Below are 22,393 nucleotides of genomic sequence, written 5' to 3'. Positions count from 1 at the left end.
GAATCCTAGTGAAATCCTACTGAGATCCTCCTGAGATCTTACTGGGATCCTAGAGAAATCCTACTGAGATCTTACTGGAATCCTAGTGAAATCCTACTGAGATCTTACTGGGATCCTAGTGAAATCCTACTGAAATCCTACTGAGATCTTACTGGGATCCTAGTGAAATCCTACTGAGATCTTACTGGAATCCTAGTGAAATCCTACTGATATCCTGCTGAGATCTTACTGGGATCCTAGAGAAATCCTACTGAGATCTTACTGGAATCCTAGTGAAATCCTACTGAGATCTTACTGGGATCCTAGTGAAATCCTACTGAGATCTTACTGGAATCCTAGTGAAATCCTACTGAGATCCTGCTGAGATCTTACTGGGATCCTAGAGAAATCCTACTGAGATCTTACTGGAATCCTAGTGAAATCCTATTGAGATCCTAGTGATATCTTAGTGATATCTAACTGAGATCCTAGTGAAATCCTACTGAGATCTTACTGGGATCCTAGTGAAATCCTGCTGAGATTTTACTGGGATCCTAGTGAAATCCTACTGAGATCTTACTGGAATCCTAGTGAAATCCTACTGAGATCTTACTGGGATCCTAGTGAAATCCTACTGAGATCCTGCTGAGATCTTACTGGGATCCTAGAGAAATCCTACTGAGATCTTACTGGAATCCTAGTGAAATCCTACTGAGATCTTACTGGGATCCTAGTGAAATCCTACTGAGATCTTACTGAGATCCTAGTGAAATCCTACTGAGATCTTACTGGGATCCTAGAGAAATCCTGAGATCTTACTGGAATCCTAGTGAAATCCTATTGAGATCCTAGTGATATCTTAGTGATATCTAACTGAGATCCTAGTGAAATCCTACTGAGATCTTACTGGGATCCTAGTGAAATCCTACTGAGATCCTGCTGAGATCTTACTGGGATCCTAGAGAAATCCTACTGAGATCTTACTGGAATCCTAGTGAAATCATACTGAGATCTTACTGGGATCCTAGTGAAATCCTACTGAGATCTTACTGAGATCCTAGTGAAATCCTACTGAGATCTTACTGGGATCCTAGAGAAATCCTGAGATCTTACTGGAATCCTAGTGAAATCCTATTGAGATCCTAGTGATATCTTAGTGATATCTAACTGAGATCCTAGTGAAATCCTACTGATATCTTACTGGGATCCTAGTGAAATCCTACTGAGATCTTACTGGAATCCTAGTGAAATCCTACTGAGATCCTGCTGAGATCTTACTGGGATCCTAGAGAAATCCTACTGAGATCTTACTGGAATCCTAGTGAAATCCTACTGAGATCTTACTGGGATCCTAGTGAAATCCTACTGAGATCTTACTGGGATCCTAGTAAAATCCTACTGAGATCCTACAGGGAGATCCTGTGAGATCCTAGCAAAATCCCAGTTAGATCCTACGGAGATCCTACAGGTTTGCTGCTGTAGTTTACTCAGGCACCTTAATCTGTACTTCGTTACGCTACTAGTTACTTTTCACTCATAATGTCTAGCACTGGCTCATAGTGACATTGGGAACACAACTAAAGGTAGGAACTGTGTCATTGTCGTGTTGGTTGGGTGTTATACAAATATATAAATCTCACTGTGAAATCTAGTAGTCCAAACACTTCACATATATGAAGACAAACAGGTTTGAAGTTTAGCCCATAGTCAAAGTCTTATCATTTGACAAACTGGCTTGGCTAGCAGGCTGGAGTGAGAGGTTTTTTATTTTTCATATTTTCCTCATAAAAATAATTATGATCTCACAATCTCATTACATCAGATCTTTTCCTCCAGTTCAAAATAGGATGAGTAGGTTCTTGGGCCAATCAGATGTCAGTTTTCTTCAACAACTTGGCTTCATTTTACCTCAATTTGAAAATTTTGATTTTAGCAAAACTTAAAGGGCAAGTTCACACGGAAATGAACCATTTTTTCTTGTACTTTTTCCACATTAAAAGTGTTAACATAGAAGTGTCATAGACAAAAATATAAAAACATCATATTTAATTAACATATTTATTGCACTAAAACGATTTATATTTTTCACATTTACCAAGTGTTCTATTTCCATAACAAAAACACCATGGCTTATGTCCCTTGCAATATGACGTCATTGGTGCCAATTGATAAACATTATGACGTCATCATGCTTTGTTAGAGCCGCTTCACGTGGTGTAGGTACAGTTTTGTGATTCTAGCATCTCAGATGCCAGCCAGAATTGTGTTATGCTGAGTCACCACTGCGCCGGAGTGTGTCGTAGACCATGTTGTTTTACCGCAAACTGGTCCTTGATATCTTTTGCGTTGAGAATAGACAGGCACCCAGTTGAATTGGCACCAATTACGTCATAATCTAAGGGGGATAACTCAGGCCTATTTTGCTCGTAAAACGAAGGCCTCATAACGGCATATCACTTTCGTACTGTTGTGAGCTTCCTACTTTCACTGTGAAAAAAAATGAGTGTATATTTTCAAACACAGATACTAACTAATTCTAAAATTGAGTTTTGTTTAGAAAAAGAAAGAAAGTGATTTTTGCGTGTACACTTCCCCTTTAACTAACACAACTGAAATATTTTATGGCGCTCACAGACAAGATGCATAAAACATTCACAAGAACATAATAGCACAGCCTTATTTGTTTGCATTCAGAACTGCCTGTTCATATGTTTTTGAGAGACAGAAATCAGTTATTCTTATCTGAATGCTTTGCTCACTTGTACCTAGAACATAGAAACCTCAATGTTGATTGGCTGATTAGAAAGGTCACCTGCGTAAGTTTAGTCCTCTTCACAACGGTATCCTATTGGATTACAAAATCTAATTTTTGAAGATTTTTTATTTTTTTGCAATAACCTGACCTGATAACGTCTCTAGCATTTCTGCATATCACAAAATACTAATCGCAGTACAAAATGAACCAGTTATGTAAGTCTTGTTTGTTTGTTTGTTTGTTGTTTAAGTCTCCACACAAATGGGATATGATGACATGCATCAACTAAGTCAGCGAGCCCAACCACCCAATCCTGTTAGTCACCTCTTACAGCTAGCATGGGTGGGTGAAAACCAATTCTCTACCCCGGATATTCACGAGTCAGTTATGTAAACTAAACATAGACTGTTGGCGGGGCCAAATGACACATTCAGAATTTCACAAGAAAATGGTGCCAAGAAAGAACTGTGCTGACTATGAGGTTACCAAAGAGCTAAAAGCAGATTCTACATCAATACAATACAATAATAGTAAGAGGTTCCGACAAAAGGAGATATCGGAGTGGCTTCGGCAGTGATTGGGAAGAGAAATGTTTTTTCATGGGCGTTTGATCTCATGTTTTAGGAAATTTGTAGGCCAGTTTTGGCAAAATTAAAAGATTTCACTCCATGGGCGACTGATACTTGAAATGGGCCAAAAATTCAACATAAATTCAAAACAATTGCAGTTGAATGAAACACTTCATTCAGCAATAACTTGTCAAATGCATATGCCAGCTGCAAAGTGGCACCTCAGTCACAAAGCATGTGGTGGCCAAATTCTTGATGTAACCAGTTCAAATCATACGTTATCAGAACATTTCAGTAAGATTTACAAAATGATCAATTTCGAATGAATGAGTACTGGCCACAGACCATTTTCTCTGTGTAATTTCTGAAATATTACGAGCATAAAGTTCACTGTACCAAAACATTTAATTTTTGTGAAACTTTGAGCCAATGCAAGAATTACATACATATGTTGAATGACATGAGACCTCTACTAGGCAAAGACTAAGGCTGGCAACTTCTCATCATCATAAATATTATTATTGTGACTCTGGTATTGCGATGTGTGTGATACATGAGGTAGGTGTATCACAAAACCTCTACCACAGCCCTCTAAGTAGCGACCATTTTGGTGGCCAAATGCATCTTCAATCTATGCCTGGCGACCTAAATTTATCAATTGGCTACCTAAGAGAAAACATAACTGACACATCTGTTGGCTCCTAAAATATTCATGTTAGGAGCCATTTGTCTCCGAAACTAAAACCGAAATTAGCTTACCAAGCTGTATCTCTACCTATTGAGTACAAGAATTGTTCCTTCTCATTAAAATCAGATTTTAGTTCTCGCAACCGCTAAACAAAGATCTGAGAACATCCCATTACGGGTCACGTCAGAACAACCTTTCATCTGACCAATCAAAGCGTCACTTACCTGATCATGAAAGTGACAGTCAGAATGTGTTTCCTAATCATGCAACCTCCGAAACATTAACAAGGGTATTCCGAACGACAGTTTCGGCCCATAGGACTGATTCCGTCAAAATTATCGTCTATCTCTCACTTTCCGTGAGATAAACATTTGAATGGAGGAGGCGTTGCACAGTACATGGGAAGCACTGCCATACAATCTCAGCCATATATTAGACATTCTGGAATGTTTGTTTATTCAGTTTTCAAAATTTTAACCGAAAACTGTGTCAACATATTTTTCAAGCGTAGTCTGAAATGGAAGTCGCCAAGTTGAAACGAGTGCTGAAAGCTCAAGAAAGCTGCTTTCTAATTGGCTGATGTCGACTTCTTGTTAGTCGTTTCAGTGCTTGGTCAAAGTTCGCGAAAGGTCATTCTGACGTGACCCGTAATGGGATGTCCTCAGATCCTTGTTTACCGGCAACAAGAACTTAGGTCTGATTTTAATGAGATTGAGTTTAACGCCGCTCTGAACAGTTAAAATGGTCTGTTAGCTTTATGCGTTTCAATGGTCAGTCAAAGTTCGCGAAAGGTCGTCCTGATGTCCTCAGATCTTTGTTACGTGGCAGCGAGAACTTAGATCTGATTTTAATGAGATTGAAGAATTGTTCTGCACCGTGTGGCAATATGGTGTACAACCAGCTACTCACCCGGTACTTCTGACTCCCTCCACAGTTGGCCACCAGGTGGGTGACCTTCGTGTTGATGTCCTTCCTCACGCTGCCGGCCATGTGGTGAACCAGATCCACCAGGTGGCACTGTCAACAACAGAGAGACTGGGTGTTGGGTGGAGCCAAGTAACAAAGATGCCAAGGAGACAACTCTTAGCAGTATTCCGATTCAGGAGGGTCATGGGGTGCTTTACGCATTTGAATCTCGGGACTACCTTCGTCTCTAACTTATATCACAGTGTTCCCTCTGGCTTTTGAAACTGCCAGTCCTGGTGGACTATCAACTCTAAAAATTACCATTCCCTCCTATTTTTGTCAGTCTAAATTTTCAACAATTAAAAAATGTATGAAAAATATATGGTTTTAATTCTTCCAATATCATGTTCAGTGCAATTATGTTATCTCTGGAGTAACTTAGTAGGATCTACACATCATTCACACAAAGTCCAGTCACAATTTTCTCTGCTTTTCAAATGTTTTGACACAAAGTTGCTACAAATATACCTCAAAGTAACTGAAATGTTATGTCATTGCACTAAAAATAGACAAGGGGAAATCCTGATAGTAAACTAACAGACAACTGGCTTCGTTCGAAAAATACACTTATATGAATATTTTTGATGTTATTCAACAACAAAGATTTATAAGGTACTTTGCCGGTCCACAGGGACATGAATTACCAGTCTAAGCATAATTTTACTGGTAAAAAACTGGTAATTATCGGTTAACGGGAACACTGTATCATGACTTACGTGGTTAACACAAGGGAGACAACTCTTAGCTGTATTTCTATCAAGGAGGGCCCTGGGGCTAAAGGCATTTTTCTTAAGATCAAAATCACAAAAAGTTGTTTAAAAAATATCAGCTTGAGTTCCATTGATCCTGTGAAAATCTTGAATGTGGACGACAGCAGGGACACACGTAGAGTCGTGTCAATCTGGGATCAGTCATCCGTGACCCCCACACGCATTTTATAACCCGTTTTTCATGGTCCCCCAATACAAGTAAAATAAATTCATGAAATTTCACATCGCAACATCAATATTTCAGCCATCAATAATTTTGCACCATTAGATAATAATCTGGTCTCTCACCACTTGGTCCCGCACTTTGAATCCAGTGAAGCACACAATCACCCCCTTCATGGAGGGGCAGAACTGAGGTCTGCTGGAGTAAGGGAGGGCCTGCAATAAACACAATAAACACAATAAACACATGGAATAATATGGGGGTCGAGGGTTGATATGGGGTATGATATGAAAACTCCCATATAACATTTTCATCATAAACCAGAACATAAAATTCAGACTTGATTATATACAGACCGCCGTCATATAGCTGGAATACTGCTGAGTGTGGCGTTAAACAACAAACAAACAAACAAACAAACAAACAAACAAACAAACACCAAGTCATTGTCACAGGAAAGCTAGCTGAGATGAGCAGACGAAGCACTAAGGGACATAACTCTAACTTCCTACCACCCAGGCTGATATCAGTCGCTCATTCAAAACGCATTTACAAGCCATATCAGGCCGGCAGGGGGTGAAATTCTGGTCTGGATATTACAAACCTGTGATATGACTGTGTCCATGTTCGCTCTATCGCACATGCAAAATGCCAATCACTGATAGGTATAAATCATATTTGACGTAATAAGCGCTCAGGGCGCTCCTAAAATTAGAATATTATTTTGGTGAAAAAAAAGTTGAGTTGAAAGATAAAAAAAATTTTTGTGGTTTATGCTGACAGCCTGAAATGTTTATATACGACAGATATCTTTTTACCAAATTTAATTGCCCATAATTAAGTGTGCATATAACGAGTGCGTATTATACGCGAATAAATAAGTCTTGTGTACATTAATCAATCGGAAGGGGTGCTAATTGGGATTGTTCACTAGCCAATATATTAGCAAACATAGCCGTGGGCGTTTATTAGAGCGGGGCCTTTATTACGTCGAATACGGTAATAAACATAGCAACAAACAGAATATGGTAAGCGTGAGAAATAAACAGAATAAGGTTGTGGTGGTAGTACCGACTATGTATTTGATATGTATACAGAAAATCTTGAAATTAAAGCAAGCGTGAATTATATTCGAAAAATGCGAGTGGTCTTTGCTTGCATTAATTAACTTTGCATTTATGTCTCCAAATGACTATCAACAATAAGACGGCTTCACTGCACACTATGGATAGAGGAAATAAACACAAACACGGTTTATTGAGCAGCAGTTGTAACAAGTATATAACAATGTCATTCAAAGAATAGGAATTACACAATGGGCATCTGGTGAGTTATTACTGCTGGGGTCAAGAGTTCTACCCACTCGTGTCAAGCTTGTTGACACCTCCGCATACCGATCAGTGAACTGTTATTGGTTCAATTATTTTATTACCTTTGAACTTCCTTAATACCAGTCAACAGAGTAAACATATAAACTGTGTGTTGTTTTTAGGAAAACTCTGTTTTTGTTTTTACGGAAGTACTCTACTCAGCGCTAATAAGCGTTGTTATTTGCTGTTTGATTGGATTAAGGTATGGATGTATCATTCCACTTTGGATGGGGTGGGGGGAGTCACATTGATTTTGAGTCACATTTTTGGCTAGGTATCAGCAGTCGTGTTAATTTGGAGACGCATTAATTTCCAGATTTACGGTATCGATTATCTAAACAAACTTCAGTAAACACAAGCCACGTACCTCATTTGCTGTGACAGCTCTGATGATTGCCGGAGGTCCCAGTATCCTCGCCTCGGCCTTGTGTAGCTTGTTGTAGATGTCCCCCTCGAAACACGACAACACAAACACTGTGTCATACTCTCCAGCATCTGGCACAAACTCCAGGCCGGTCGGGGAGCTCACCACCTCCGCTTCCTCCACTGTCTGCAACCAAGCAACCATCATGTACATGTTGTTGGTGCCACTTTTCACATTGGATAGGACAAAATGGCAGTGTTTCATCAGCGAAAGAGAGAGTGAGTGAGTATGCTTTTACGCCGCTTTTAGCAATATCACAGCAGGGCACACCAGAAATGGGCTTCACACATTGTACCCATGTCGGGAATAGAACCCTGGTCTTCGGCGTGACAAGCTAAAGCTTTAACCACTAGGCTACCCGACCGCCCCCATAAGCGATAGAAATAAACAAGGGTAAAATATGTGTTCTGTGTCCATAGGTTATTGACTTCCTGTAGGTTTTGAGTGGTGGGGTAGCCTAGTGGTCAAAGCGTTTGCTCGAAACGGGGGGCCCAGTCGTCAAGGCGCCGCGATTCGCTGTGCAGAGTTGTGTCTCTTGGGCACAACAGAAACCTATGATTGTGGGTTCAAATCCCAGCTCACCCCGATTATGTTTCTAGGGTTGTCAGCACCATACCCGTGCTCGTTGGTTTCACCGAAGCGGTAAACATCTGAGACCTGCATCACTTCGTGCTTTCCTCCCACAATAAGCTGATATAACGCTACGATATAACTGGAACATTGTTAAAAGTGGCGTTAAACCCAACTCACTCACTTATTCACACTGAACCACTGGGTCAGGTGATGAAGAGTTGTTTTTGTCATGAATCCAGTTGGCCCATGCTGCACATGGTTCTTGTCCCAATCATTGCATTCAAAATCATACGAGTTATTATGTTTGTGAACATGCCTCCCGAAGTATTGGTTGGAAATTTTAACAGGGGGAGAGAAAACACTGAGGTCCAAGGTCTGAGGCCTTTTCCTAACCGCAAGTGTTTACATTTTCAGCCATACCAAGTATTTTCTAGGGGAGTATAGGGAGTATGGTTTTACGCCCCTTTTAGCAATATTCCAGCAATATCACGGCGGGGGACACCAGAAATGGGCTTCACACATTGTACCCATGTCGGGAATCAAACCCAGGTCTTCGGCGTGACGAGCGAACGCTTTAACCACTAGTCTACCTCACTGCCCCCACAAACAAACAAAAGGATCTTTAGGACTCTGTAAATCTGTAAACGGTTCAGCCAATTGTTATGCAACTGGATTAACTTGACGTAAGGATCATGTGCTTTTCCTACAAGCACTGGTCACAAGCACATTGTTTAACCCTGTCTTCAGCAACAACCAAGATGGAAGTCCGAGAGAGGTGCTTTTTATCAATTGTACATATGAAATTACAAATCGTGACAGCGAGTCATTTTCTTGCAATAGAGAAAAATTATGTGGTGATGGCTTTTATTGAACACACTCAGAGGGAGACACCTCATCGCCAGCACACAAAGCCAGCGATCTAACCCTTCCACAAAATGAAAGTCTTTGGAATATGTTACCAGAAAACCTAACGGGGGCAGAGACAGTTACACAATTTAAGAGTTTGCTTCACGTAAAGGGAGATAACGGTATACACTGGGATTTAAATTATGGAAGCAGATTATGCCATATCATTCACAGTCGCCCCAGGCTTGGCTGCAGCGATCTTAACACAGATCAGTATAATAGATATATCTTGGATACAAAAACTTGTTCCTGTGGATATTATACCAAAGATGCTCTACACTTCTTTTTTGTGTGTACAAATTACTATGTTCTTCGAAATGAAATGTATTTTTACCAACATGCTTATTCTTTACAAACAGTGCTATGCGAAATTCGGATTTGAGCAAGGAAGAGCAAATGCTAATATTAGATTCTATTCAACACTTTATATTAAAAACTGGCAGATTTTCTATTAAATTATTGTTTAAAATAAACTGTAAATAGATTTATTATATGTACACATCTAGCTTGGCATGTACCATTCATTTGTTACATCTAACCTTCATCGATGTATTTATTGTAAAATGTCCTATGTGTAACATCTAACCTTCATCGATGTATTTATTGTAATATGTCCTATGTGTAACATCTAACCTTCATCGATGTATTTATTGTAATATGTCCTATGTGTAACATCTAACCTTCATCGATGTATTTATTGTAATATGTCCTATGTGTTACATCTAACCTTCATCAATGTATTTATTGTAATATGTCCTATGTGTAATGGAGTGGTATTGACATTTAAGTGCTTCACACTTTTGTGAAAATAATATGTTGAAACCAAATAAAAGTCCGATAACTGGTAGTCTACCTGCCATACTTTGAGCAAATCATGGAGCACAATTTCAACTGTGTTTGAGAAAATTTGTCCCCATTGAGAAACGGAAGGTCAGACAGACGAACAAAGTTCCTATACCCCCCACCCTGGCGAGAATAATAATGATATTAACATATAATGTTAACATTGTGTCTAAAATTATAAGAACTGCCTTGGAAAAATTGGATCAGTGAATCCTGGTTCAGCAAAGGGGCATAACTCATAGGGAGGAGTACACCCAGGATTGGCTGAAGGAGATCCACAGCCATGTCCTCACCTGTAATGCTTTCCTGAGGTCCTCGTTGTGCTGGCACTCACTCCCCACAAGGACGAACCGCAGCGATTTGCCATCTGCAACAACCACGATCAACATGTCATGGACACGCCAACATCTTCAAGGACACATTCATATATAAAAGCAAGTGAACAATTGTAACTTTAACCAATTCCAAACCATAATTACCGACTATTAGTCACTAATGTTGCAGTTGTGCGTATAGACTAGAAGCAGTTAGTACTATTTAGTATTAGCCAAATCAGTAACAAAGTGTTAGCAACATCTGTCAATACAACCATGTTTCCATGGTTACCTGAATAAGTTGACTGTACAGAAATGAATAACTAAGCCATCGTCAGTATATATTGACAAGAAACTTAAAACTTAACAAAGTTAGCATGATAATGAGAAGCTGATAACTTCACATATGCAATAAGCGAGGTTAGTAAATTGACAAAAAAACTGAAAACCAAAAACTATATAGGCAACAGGGTGCAGCATTGGATTTGGTTGTTTGGTTGGTTTGTTGTTTAACGCCGCACTCAGCCATATTCCAGCTATAATAGTATATGACAGCTGTCTGTAAAATAATTGAATCTGGACCAGACAATCCTGTGATTGATATCATGGGCATCGATCCACACAATTGGGATCGATGATATGCATCAACCATGTCAACGAGCCAGACCACCCGATCCTGTTAGTCGCATCTTACGACAAGCATAGTCGCCTTTCACGGCAAGCATAAGTTGCTGAAGACCTTTTCTACCCCGGATCTTCACGGGTCTGCAGCATTGGAACAATGAGTGAGTGAGTGAGTATTGTTTTACGCCGCTTTTAGCAATATTCCAGCAATATCACAGCGGGGGACACCAGAAATGGGCTTCACACATTGTACACATGTCGGGAATAGAACCTGGGCCAGACAATCCTGTGATTGATATCATGAGCATCGATCCATGCAATTGGGATACGATGACATGAAACAAACAAGCACATAATAGCACAGCTTTGTTTGCATCCAGAACTACCTGATCATATTTGTTTTCAAGATAGAGAAATAAGATACGCTTGTCTGAATGCTTTGCTCACTTGTACCTAGAACATAGAAACCTCAATGTTGATTGGTTGATTAGAAAGGTCACCTGGGGAAGTGTCCTCTCCACACAGTATCCTCGGATTACAAAATCTGATTTTTGAAATCTTTCAATTACCTGACAACTTCTATAGCCTATCACAAAATACATGCTAAATCAGATTACAGAACCCTTTTTAAATGAACCAAGTTAACCAGTTATGTTAGTTTTGTTTGTTTGTTTCTTGTTTAACGCCGCACTCAGCATTATTCCATAGTTGCATTTTGGGGCAAGCATGGGTTGCTGAAGACTATTCTAACCTCGATCTTCAACGGTATGATTATCAGATAATGGTAAGGCCGTGATTAGGTGAGATGACTATTGATCTGGAAATCACTATTGCGTAACAATTGATATTGAAAGAAACTATTGCGATAACTATCGATATTGCAAGCAACTATTGCGATAAACATTGATAGTTTTCAGTATCATTTTAGATGGATTTTAGAGTTGATTTAAACCTTGGAACTGAAGTTTCCTTTGAATATGATAACCATAACAACAAATAAAAAGTAAAGTTTGAGATATGACTGAATTGTGTTTCCTTTACCCTAATAATTTAAGAAAAAGAAACTTCCACATTACCATGTGTAAATTACTACCGCTCATGATCAAAAGAAAAACAAATTTGAATAGCAGTGCATGTTTAATCTAAACTATCGATATGCCTAACTGAAATCGATACTATTGATCGGTAACTGAAATATGATTGAGCTGGGTTTAACGCCTCCTTTAACAGTATTACAGTTATATCGGGGTGTGTCAGCTTTCTGTGGGAGGAAAGCCCGAAGTGATGCAGGTCTCAGACGTTTACCACTTCGGTGAAACCCACGAGCACGGGTATGGTGCTGACAAACCTAGAAACATGATCAGGGCGAACCAGGATTCGAACCCACAATCATAGGTTTCTGGCATGCCAAAGGGACACAACTCTGCACAGCGAATCGCGGCGCCTCAGACGACTGGGACACCCGTGCCCCCGGAAACTGATTTAACAATCGATATATTGACTTTAGGTGCTTACCAATAGCAATATATCGATATTTTGATTTATCGTGACACCCCTAGTTGTCTCAGGGGCATGCTGGGAATGGAAGTATCTATACAGTAGCCAATATGTTTGTTGTTTTACGGTGCAGTCAGCAATATTCCCGCTCTAGCATATGACATAAATATTATCAACTCAGCAGCGGTAGAAACTAACAGGTTTGATCCACTAGTCCTTATAATGATAACACATAGCAACACCCTTAAAAGAGCAAATTTTTACTAGTCCTTAAGATACCTTTACTTTTGGGCAGTATGGCAAGGACTACAAGGCCAGTGCCAATTTCTAACGGTGAGGTGAAATGGGGTTTAACGTCGCGTCCAAGATTATTGCACTTATATAGCGACGTGCATGCACGTGTGTGTGTGTGTGTGTGTGGCTGCTTGTACTAGTCCGGACTGATGCCGATTTATAGTGCTAGCTCACTGAGATACCATGCCGCAATTTGACATGAATACCCCACTCAGACACAGTATACTGACTCCGAGCCGACCAGTCCTTGTTTTAGCCCCTTAATGCCGAGCGTCAGACAGGGTAACAACAAGTACCATCTTTTAACATCTTTTGGTATGACGCGGCCGGGGATCAACTCCGGACCAGCCGCTCTCTTGCTGACTTGTTATTGTATTTGTGATTTAATATTCGTATTCATTGCCCATATTCGTGATACAAATTGTATTCGCTGCATAGTGTATTTGTTGCAGCCCTAGTTTATATTTATCCAGTCACGAATGGTATTGCATTGATTCGTTGTTATGGTTTGGTGTTTATACACTCACTGACTTTGTAATACATTTCTCAGGTCCAAGTCATTGACCTATATAATTTTTGGTGTCAAAATCACTGCACATTTTACATATCACTTGGAAACGTTTTCCATATATATTTCAGAGTAGGTTTCAAAGGAAAAGCTAGCTGCAGACATATCTTCCAAGAGGCTATTTTTAGTAGTGGACTTAAAAAGCTAGGGGTGAAAAAATCTAATTAAAACTGATATTTTTAAAAAAAAAATTCTCCGATTTTTTTCAGTATTTTGGGTCAGCGGATCCCTAAACCAAACTCTAAACAGTCTGGACGCCGCCATTTTGTTTGAAGAAAATGCAGGTGAAAACGAGGTGAAATCTGATTGGTCAAAAGAAGGTACATAGAAGGGACATAACTTGTAACTTCGACTGGTGGCGCCACAATCAAACCATGAACCTTGTTCGGCAAGGGTGGAAACTGGACTTTAAAAGTCAATTTACTCCCTTGACTCGGGAAGCTGTTCTCTTACTCTTAGTTTTATCAATGAACATTATTAAGGGCAGTTAACAAACAAACAAATTAACTATTAATAAACAATGAATTATGACCTCTACAGCTTCTACTAAACTTCAGCATTTAACTTTTGTGAGCTCTATGCAAAAAAAAAAGATTATCCAAAGTGGACATTTCACATACAAAGCCAAAATAATGAACACAGATGAAGCTTGTGAACAGAATGTTATAGATGGATGATTGAGCAATGAACAGCTAGATTAGACTTCGGAGGTAAACATGGTAAACATACCACTATATCTAACAGAACTCGTCTGCTCACGTATGTTGCACCGAGACTGTATAATGTGTTGCTGGCCACGTTTAATATAAACTGAAACAAACAAAAGTGTGCAACTCAAATAAAACGGATATGTGCATGCGACAAACTACATAATACATCCTAACTAGGACTATGAACTCAGGGATGGAAATTAACCAAGAACGTCTTCCAGCCCAATAGTAATCATATACAGCAATACCCCCAACATTTTTTAAAAATTCCACTTGCCCTTAGGATGCCATTTACATTGACTGACTGAGTATAACTTTACGCCGCTTTTAGCAATATTCCAGACATATCACAGCGGGGCACACCAGAAATGGGCTTCACACATTGTACCCTTGTTGGAATCGAACCCGGGTCCTCGGCGTGATGAGCAAATGCTTTAACCACTAAGCTACCCGACCGCCCCCCATTTACATTGACAAAACTGATCCAGGCTAGCAGGCAGAGCTCCAGATAACTTTTTAAGCAAATGAGTTTTTACTCTAGGGTTTTGATTTTAATTGGGTTATTACAATTATTATTGGGTAACCAATATTTTTTCACTCATCTATTTCATCACTCTATTGGTTTTTATCTAAAATTAGTGAACAATTTAAGATTTTAAAAAAATGAAATAATATTCAAGATGTACTTAGCTGTTCTAAATACATAGGCTTGACTCAGAAAGTAAATTAGCTCGTAATTGTGTTTCGGAAATTAGCTCCTTTGTTCGCGTGATGAAAAAGCTTCATTGGGTATTTACGCAAGCTGTTTTTATAATTTGAGTTTTTCATTGAATACATGCGTTTCTGTATGCAAGTTAATAGAAAGTAATTGGGTTTTGAATACTTGGGGGGTATTTTACGCAAATACGCAGCTTATCTGTAGCTCTGCTAGCAGGCTATTGCTAATTTCCATCCCTGATGAACTAAAGAAAAAAGCAAAGAAAACCAACAGCACTGTAAACAAGAACCAGTAACCATGGTAATGCGTGATAAAGAAACGTTGTAAACATGGTCAATAAATGGAATATCAGCGTTGATACAACATGTATATTTGACAGATTATAAACTAATAGAAAGAAATATTATAACAGCCACAAACATGATAAAGGCAAGACGATTGTATTTGGTATGAAATTCTGTGGGTAACCTAAACATAACCAGAGAATACTCTGTAGTAGTCATCATGGTAAACACACCAAGTTAGCATATTCACGAATAATTACAGGGATAGAATGTAAATTCATGGTCCCTATGTTTCAATGATATATTAAATTATATATCTTCTTTTGCAATCACGGCTATTGATCAACATCATCAATTCAGGGATAATTTTGTCTGTTAGTGAGAACTAGGCATTGTCCCTCAGACTGTTTCAAATCAATCAAGACATATTTCATGGGAGATAAAATATCACCTTATAACCATGAAAATCTATGGGTCAAATCATTGTCTATCATGTTTTACATGCATTTATGTTAGGTGCAGCAATAAGTAAATTAATCCAATGTTATTTTACTGATTATTTTGATTAATAAACTTATTATAGAATTTCCTATGAACAACAGTAGCAGTTACACAATGGAAAACAATCAATTATCAGGCTTTAAACTCAAAGTAGACATTTTTCTATTGTCTTGAGCGAGTTAAAATATATATGCCACATCAATAATAAAAGGTCAAGGAATAGGGTTGGAAAATCTGAACATATCAACATCCAGGTTGATGTCCTGTTTCAGTTTTTCATTAATATTCTATTAAGCCAAGATAGATTCTACATCAAAACGAGTTGAAATATGCTTGCCAATTGTTTCATATAATTTATACGTTGTGTGTATGTTTGTATGTACATATAAGGGATCGACAACACTTGTCTCTAAACTACTCAGACCATTTAAGATTCAGCAAATACGACAGACTACTTGAAAATCTCCCCTGGGAATGAGAGGCCACGCCTGCCACATGTTGCGGAGTTGTGGCTTCGGTCACGCCTGATCACCTGTCATATATATATCCACAAAACTTAAGAGAACACTTCACGATCGAGCTTCTTTTAGAGGTTTTAATCTTAACGATCCTGACAAAAAACATAAGGTATTATCAATGCTTGAAATTGAAGAATATCACGTGTTTAACGTGTATTCAACAGGCGACCCTTTCAGATCGGTCCAACACCGAAAATGTAAACACAAGGTCGACACCTGTTTGATTGTGTGAAAACAAAATGCGACATCGGGCCAGTCGCTATCTGCTAGGAACAAATGTATCACAAAATGTTACATTTCATAGATTGGCATGATAGTATAAATTTGAACCATTCGATCGCGACATACCATCCTCTTTCACAACCTGAAGTACTCTTCCATCCGCCATTGTTTTGGGCCGACATGAAACTTTGAATTTGGCGGTGGTAAGTTAAAAGCCCACACCTGATTGGTCGTTTTAAACTTCCGGTATAATATTTCCACGAATAGGATATAAGTTAACATAAATTTGGTACATAACATTACCTTACAACTTATTAGACACTGTATATTAATGGACTTGGTTTCGAACCGAAATAAATATCAAACGACCGTCCTGTTGTGGAATGGGACATTTTGAAGAAGAATTATCGTTTACAAAAGCCGCGTATCACTTTGTCATTTAATATTATCACACATTACATATTCAGTGATGCATGATTTGTTTATATCGTCCCTGCGAACGAATATTTCATGAAGCCGATATATACGGCTTATTGTAATCAAATTCCAAAAAGTAAGAGACCGCTGATTTATTATTGGGATGGGTTGGTTAGAGGGACTCAGGGAAGGTTTTTAAAAAGAATGAGTCTCTTGGGGAGGGTCGTTAGAAATGATACACACATTTATTTATTTATTTGTTTGTTTGTTTGTTTATTTATTTGGGGGGAGGGGGTAATACAAATGGACAAAATATACATTGATTTACATTTTGTCTTTTAGGGATAACAACGACATTGAGAGGGTAATAAAAGGATGATTATTTTCAGTACGTGTGCTCCGATTATATCTAAATATGTAACTATCAACTTCAATTTCAGAACGGTTTGTTTACACCGATCCACGTTGTATTATAGCCGTTTATCGTTTCAATTACTGTCAGACATTAATTTAATTTTGTTAAATGAATAAGAAATTGGTAATCTACCTTTAATTGAGTACTGCTGACCTCTCCTATTTATCAGAATGTTAATATATGAGTAATTTAAGTACTGCATATTTAACTAGAAGTTTATATTGCCATATGAAGAAGTTTAATTATTCAAGAAATGGGGGAGGTCATCGGGTCATTACACACATGGTTTGAAAGCTTTCTAACTGTACATTGATCAGAGGGAGACATCAGCTCGTTGAATTTACGAGGTGTGTGAACACAAAAAGTTTGACAAATATATTTTGACCTAACGGCATCTAAGCATTTCATGTCATGAAATGGGTAACTCATCTTGAATCGTGTTATGATAACATAATTCACACATTCGCACTTCTCATGATTGCCGGATATATCTTCCTGTTCCTATTTTGAGCAAGGGCGGTTCCAGCTTTTTTAAATGGGGGGAGAGTCCAAAGTAACGAAATCCTCCCTCAGTCAGTTTTACTGCCTACAACACGCTACATTTATTTTTCAAAAAAGTGCGTGTGTGTGTGTGTGTGTTGGGGGGTGGGGGGTGGGGTGTGGGGGGTGGGGGGTGGGGGTGGGGGGGGGGGGGGGGGGGGGGGGTGTGTGTGTTCATGTTATAACATTTTATTTTAAAAAAACCAACATATTGTCATATATGTCAAGCATACAGCGACCTGTATTCTGACCCGAAATCCTCACGGGGCGGGTGTCTCCTTAGACTTGCACAAGTCTCTATAAGGCATTAATTATTAGTATAAAATCAAAATTTCCAGATTTGTAAGTAATAAGAACAAGTTGTCCCTATAAGAGACTGGAGTCCTTAGACTGTCTACATATCAAGACTTGCCTACCAGGAGATATAGTTACGACCTTTCTTTAGTTCAGCCTTGGAGCAAGGCAAGTGTCTAAGTGGGTTATGCGTTACCCTATAAACTATATTTAGCCCAGCCGTCCGATCGAGGATGTTTCATCGCGACAGCCTCTTTACTGTTGGCGGTTTCAAGAGATTAACGTACTGTTTTTTTCAAATTGTTGGCCGTGTTTTCTCATCCATGTTACATAAGGTTATCCTTATGGACGATGTTAGTGTACAGTGAAACACCTCTGAACCAACATTTTACAGTGCGGGGTGGTTACGTAAGCCGGCGTGTGACAGCCGGGGCATTGTAGATTTCAACAGGGAGTTTTGACCAGCTCTACGACTGTGGAACGACTGCATCTAATATAGCCAAATAAAAGCAACAATTATCATTATAAATACATCATGTATATGCTAAAATTAGAGAAGGGGCGAAACTACCATTGTAGCAGAAAAAAACAGTTGCTTATACCTAAAAAAGCACCATTTCTTCAATAAGCAAACTTCAATTTACCATCTATGCAGTAAATTACTGATTCCAAGTCTACAAGGTCGAACGTGATATTTATTGTCTAACTTGAAAATCGGAATCTTTACGCACTCTTATGCTTATATTTTCATTATAATGATCGGCTCGCGTTATGATATGAATAAATAAATAACCACCCCATACTGCGAATGAACATGTAAAAACGCAAAAAAGTAATATTATCAATTCGTTTTAATGTTCAAATCTCATTTGTCATATTTGTTTCTTGGATGAAAGTCGAAAATGTGTTGGTGAAACGCTGATATATATTACAAATAAAAAGTTACAATGAAACATCACCAATATTTGTCACAAATAAAATATAACATAAACGGCCCCAAAATGCAGGAAATAGCGTTTAAGAGCATTTAATTTTCTCAAATTTCTGGGTAAGCATACCCCCAAATCCTAATAGGTCTTCAGCAACCCATGCTTGCCGTAAAAGGCGACTATGCTTGCGGTAAAAGGTGACTATGCTTGTCGTAAGATGCGACTAACGGGATCGGGGGGTCAGGCTCGCTGACTTAGTTGATGCATGCCATCGATCCCAATCGATGCTCATGATATTAATCACTGTATTGTCTGGATTATTTACAGACCGCCGTCTTATAGCTTGAATATTGCTGAGTGCGGCGTTAAACAACAAACAAACAAACAAACAAACAAACAAACGCTTGTAATCCATGAAACAAGTTGGACCAGTGAGGTTGACCAGAGGCTGTCAAGACTTAAAGACCATTTCCAAGTTGGATTGAAGACAGCTGTGACGTGTTACCAGGTACTTAGTCAAGATGGACGAGTTCTTTTTGTTGACCGAGACTCTGTGATTTTATGGCTGAAATGTCCAATGAATAAGAAAAAATACCAAACATCTATTACCACTTTAGACTAATAATATTGACATGCAGAACTATACCACTTTTTTCAAGGTGGAAGGTAGTAATTTGTTTATTTAACGCCGTAGGCATTGGTAGACGCCATCCCCGTGGCCCCCTCACAAACACATGCAAAGGCAAGTCAATTGTTCACCTGAACAAACACGGACATCATTTTAGTCACTGATCCGTCAAAACCAACACACATTATGAAAATAGGCAAGTCTGTAGTTAGATATAAAGTAGAATAGAAACATCTCGTGTAACACACTGATATGGGAGTTTACAGTAGTTCCAGTGCGAAATCGGATCTACAGGAAGCGCTCGTAAAATATAAAACATTGCCCTGGGCATCAACCCTGATTTCAGTAATTTTGTTATACGTCCAAATGTTGCCCACATTGAAACAACTCAACGAGGATGAATGTATCTCAGATTCTCGCCTCTTACCCGACAAATCGAGTGAGTGAGTGAGTTGGGTTTAATGCCGCTTTTAACAGTATTCCAGTTATATCGCGGCGTGTCAGCTTCATGTGGGAGGAAAGCCCGAAGTGATGCAGGTCTCAGACGTTTACCACTTAGGTGAAACCCACGAGCACGGGCATGGTGCTGACAAACCTAGAACCATAATCGGGGCGAGCCGGGATTCGAACTCACAATCGTAGGTTTCTGGCGTGCCCAAGGGACGCAACTCTGCACAGCGAATCGCGGCGCCTAAGACAACTGGGCCACCCGTGCCCCCTTATTTTGGACTAGACAACACACAATTCAACTTTATGGTTATCAAAGCTTTGAAATAAACATAGCCCTCCACATCATGTGAAGTTGTATATATAAAAAAAACATATTAAAAAGCAGAATGATGAAATACATAATAAAATGATTTTCTCTGTTGTGACAAAACGTAACAGAAGCACTAAAGAAACACCAAACCATCTATCCGTGTGTTGAGTTCTGAAACTCACTCACTCCAAAATAACGTCTTGTTTTTAATTTGATGGACCAGCGTGCAATCACATAAAAAATAGTCATACCAGAGTCCACAGCTGACACGTACATGATGAGTGTCCCTACTATGCATTGAGGTTTTCAACTTTCCGGAGTCACGTGATTATTGTCATGCGCAGAGGCTCCGGTCTATCAGCTGATTGAAATGAGGTGATGTGAAATGGGGTTTAACGTCGCGTCCAAGATTATTGCACTTATATAGCGAAGTGCATGCACGTGTGTGTGTGGCTGCTTGTACTAGTCCGGACTGATGCCGATTTATAGTGCTAGCACACTGAGATACCATTCCGCAGATTTAACATGAATACCCCACTCATACACAGTATACTGACTCCGAGCAGACCAGTCCTTGTTTTAGCCCCTTAATGCAGAGCGCCAGACAGGGTAACAACAAGTACCCTCTTTTAACGTCTTTTGGTATGACGCGGCCGGGGATCGAACCCCGGACCTTCCGCTCTCCGGGGGCGGACGCTCTACCATTAGACCACGGAGGCGGCCTGATTGAAATGTAATTCAAGTAGGTTATATATAGAAACAAATGTCATCTCATGTGATTATCATTCTGTACTTATTTCCTGTTACTATGCTTGCTATACGAGGTTTGCAAGTTGTAAATGCGTCTCGTGTAGATTGCCCGTTTATCAATTAGTCCCTGACATCCCAACTGGTGAATCTTTTCCCAAGTTATATTCACACACAGTGTTAACTGGTTGATCAACATCCTTTCAATGTGTTCGAATAGTCAAACTACTTCAACCGATAACCAAATTGTTGTGTTATGAAGTTAATAAGACCTCCATATATGTTAACTCATTTCAGTTTCAGCCGACAATTTACAGGTGTCTATAGATCTTATCACGATAGTATCCACTGTGCGTCTGGTCAAAGGTAGTTAGTTGGTTGGTTTGTTGTTTAACGCCACACTCAGCAATGTTCCAGCTACATGACGGCGGTCTGTAAATAATCGAGTCTGGACCAGACAATCCAGTGATTGACATCATGAGCATCGATCCACGCAATTGGGATACGATGACATGCATCAACCAAGTCAGCGAGCCTGACCACCCGATCCCGTTAGTCGCCTCTTACGACAAGCATAGTCGCCTTTTACGGCAAGCATGGGTTGCTGAAGATCTATTCTACCTCGGATCTTCACGGGTCTGGTCAAAGGTAATGGTCAAAGGTAACTTAAAATAATACGTTTGTCAGTTTGTAACATCAACGACTCGCATTTGGGTTGACCCTCAGCTTTCCTAACTTTTTGTTAACAAAGATTTTAGTGCTAATGCAATGTTTGTTACATGATTCAGTAGATCGTAACGAAATTAAAGTTTCTGTTTTGTAAGCATCATCGTTTGAAACCAGTTTTGTATAATAAACCTCAGTTCAGGGGCGTATCAAGATGGAGTGAAAAAACATCATCTATAATATAACACGGGCAAAAGTGAGCGTGGCTCACTAATACCCCCGACCCGCCTAGTGTGTCAGTAGTTACAAATTAAATACTAGTAGCTTAAAAATAGTGCCACGCGTGGCCCTGTAGCTCACCTGGAAATACCAAGTTTCAGTGAAATAACTGAAAAAGTGAAAAAGTAAGCAGAGCTAACTAATACCCCCAACTTTTCAGTGTCAACTCAGCTTTAGTCATGCAAGCTATTTTCACAGTACTAATATAAATTAGTAAAAATGTAACCAGATCGAGCCTACAAATACCCCTGATTGTTAAACTTTTATACGTTTACCATGTTATTGTAAAAAAGAGTACCACAATATAGGGTTAGGGTTTGAAAAATTCATAAAAATGGAAAATTAATAAAAACCTTTTTTTTTCTTTTGACAGCACCCCTCCATATGACACAGATTATATGTACTAAGTTTGAGATGAATCCACTGAATAGTTTAAGAGAAATCGCGCGAACAAAGTTTTCG

General features: G+C 39.2%; 1 protein-coding gene across 2 annotated transcripts in view; it reads right to left on the bottom strand.

Moving 5' to 3' along the window:
* Positions 1–16,430, bottom strand: part of LOC139447439 (protein ECT2-like) — a 56,454-nt gene extending 40,024 nt beyond the window's left edge. Inside the window, exons 1-6 of one of the 2 annotated variants that reach the window (XM_071228785.1) lie at positions 16,383–16,430; positions 14,033–14,113; positions 10,300–10,373; positions 7,628–7,810; positions 6,016–6,105; positions 4,901–5,008 (exon numbers count right to left, since the gene is read on the bottom strand). In XM_071228785.1, the coding sequence (XP_071084886.1) occupies positions 4,901–5,008; positions 6,016–6,105; positions 7,628–7,810; positions 10,300–10,373; positions 14,033–14,113; positions 16,383–16,422 (576 nt within the window). In that variant the 5' untranslated portion in view covers positions 16,423–16,430. The remainder of the gene's footprint in view (positions 1–4,900; positions 5,009–6,015; positions 6,106–7,627; positions 7,811–10,299; positions 10,374–14,032; positions 14,114–16,382) is intronic. The other variant, XM_071228786.1, reaches the window with a different exon arrangement.
* Between the last annotated feature and the right edge of the window lie 5,963 nt (positions 16,431–22,393).

Source organism: Haliotis cracherodii, unplaced genomic scaffold, assembly GCF_022045235.1.
Source record: "Haliotis cracherodii isolate W230 unplaced genomic scaffold, xgHalCrac1.p SCAF_7, whole genome shotgun sequence".
Lineage (NCBI taxonomy): Eukaryota > Metazoa > Mollusca > Gastropoda > Lepetellida > Haliotidae > Haliotis > Haliotis cracherodii.
Note: the sequence above shows the minus strand (reverse complement) of the source record. Positions and strands in the feature narration are given on the sequence as shown.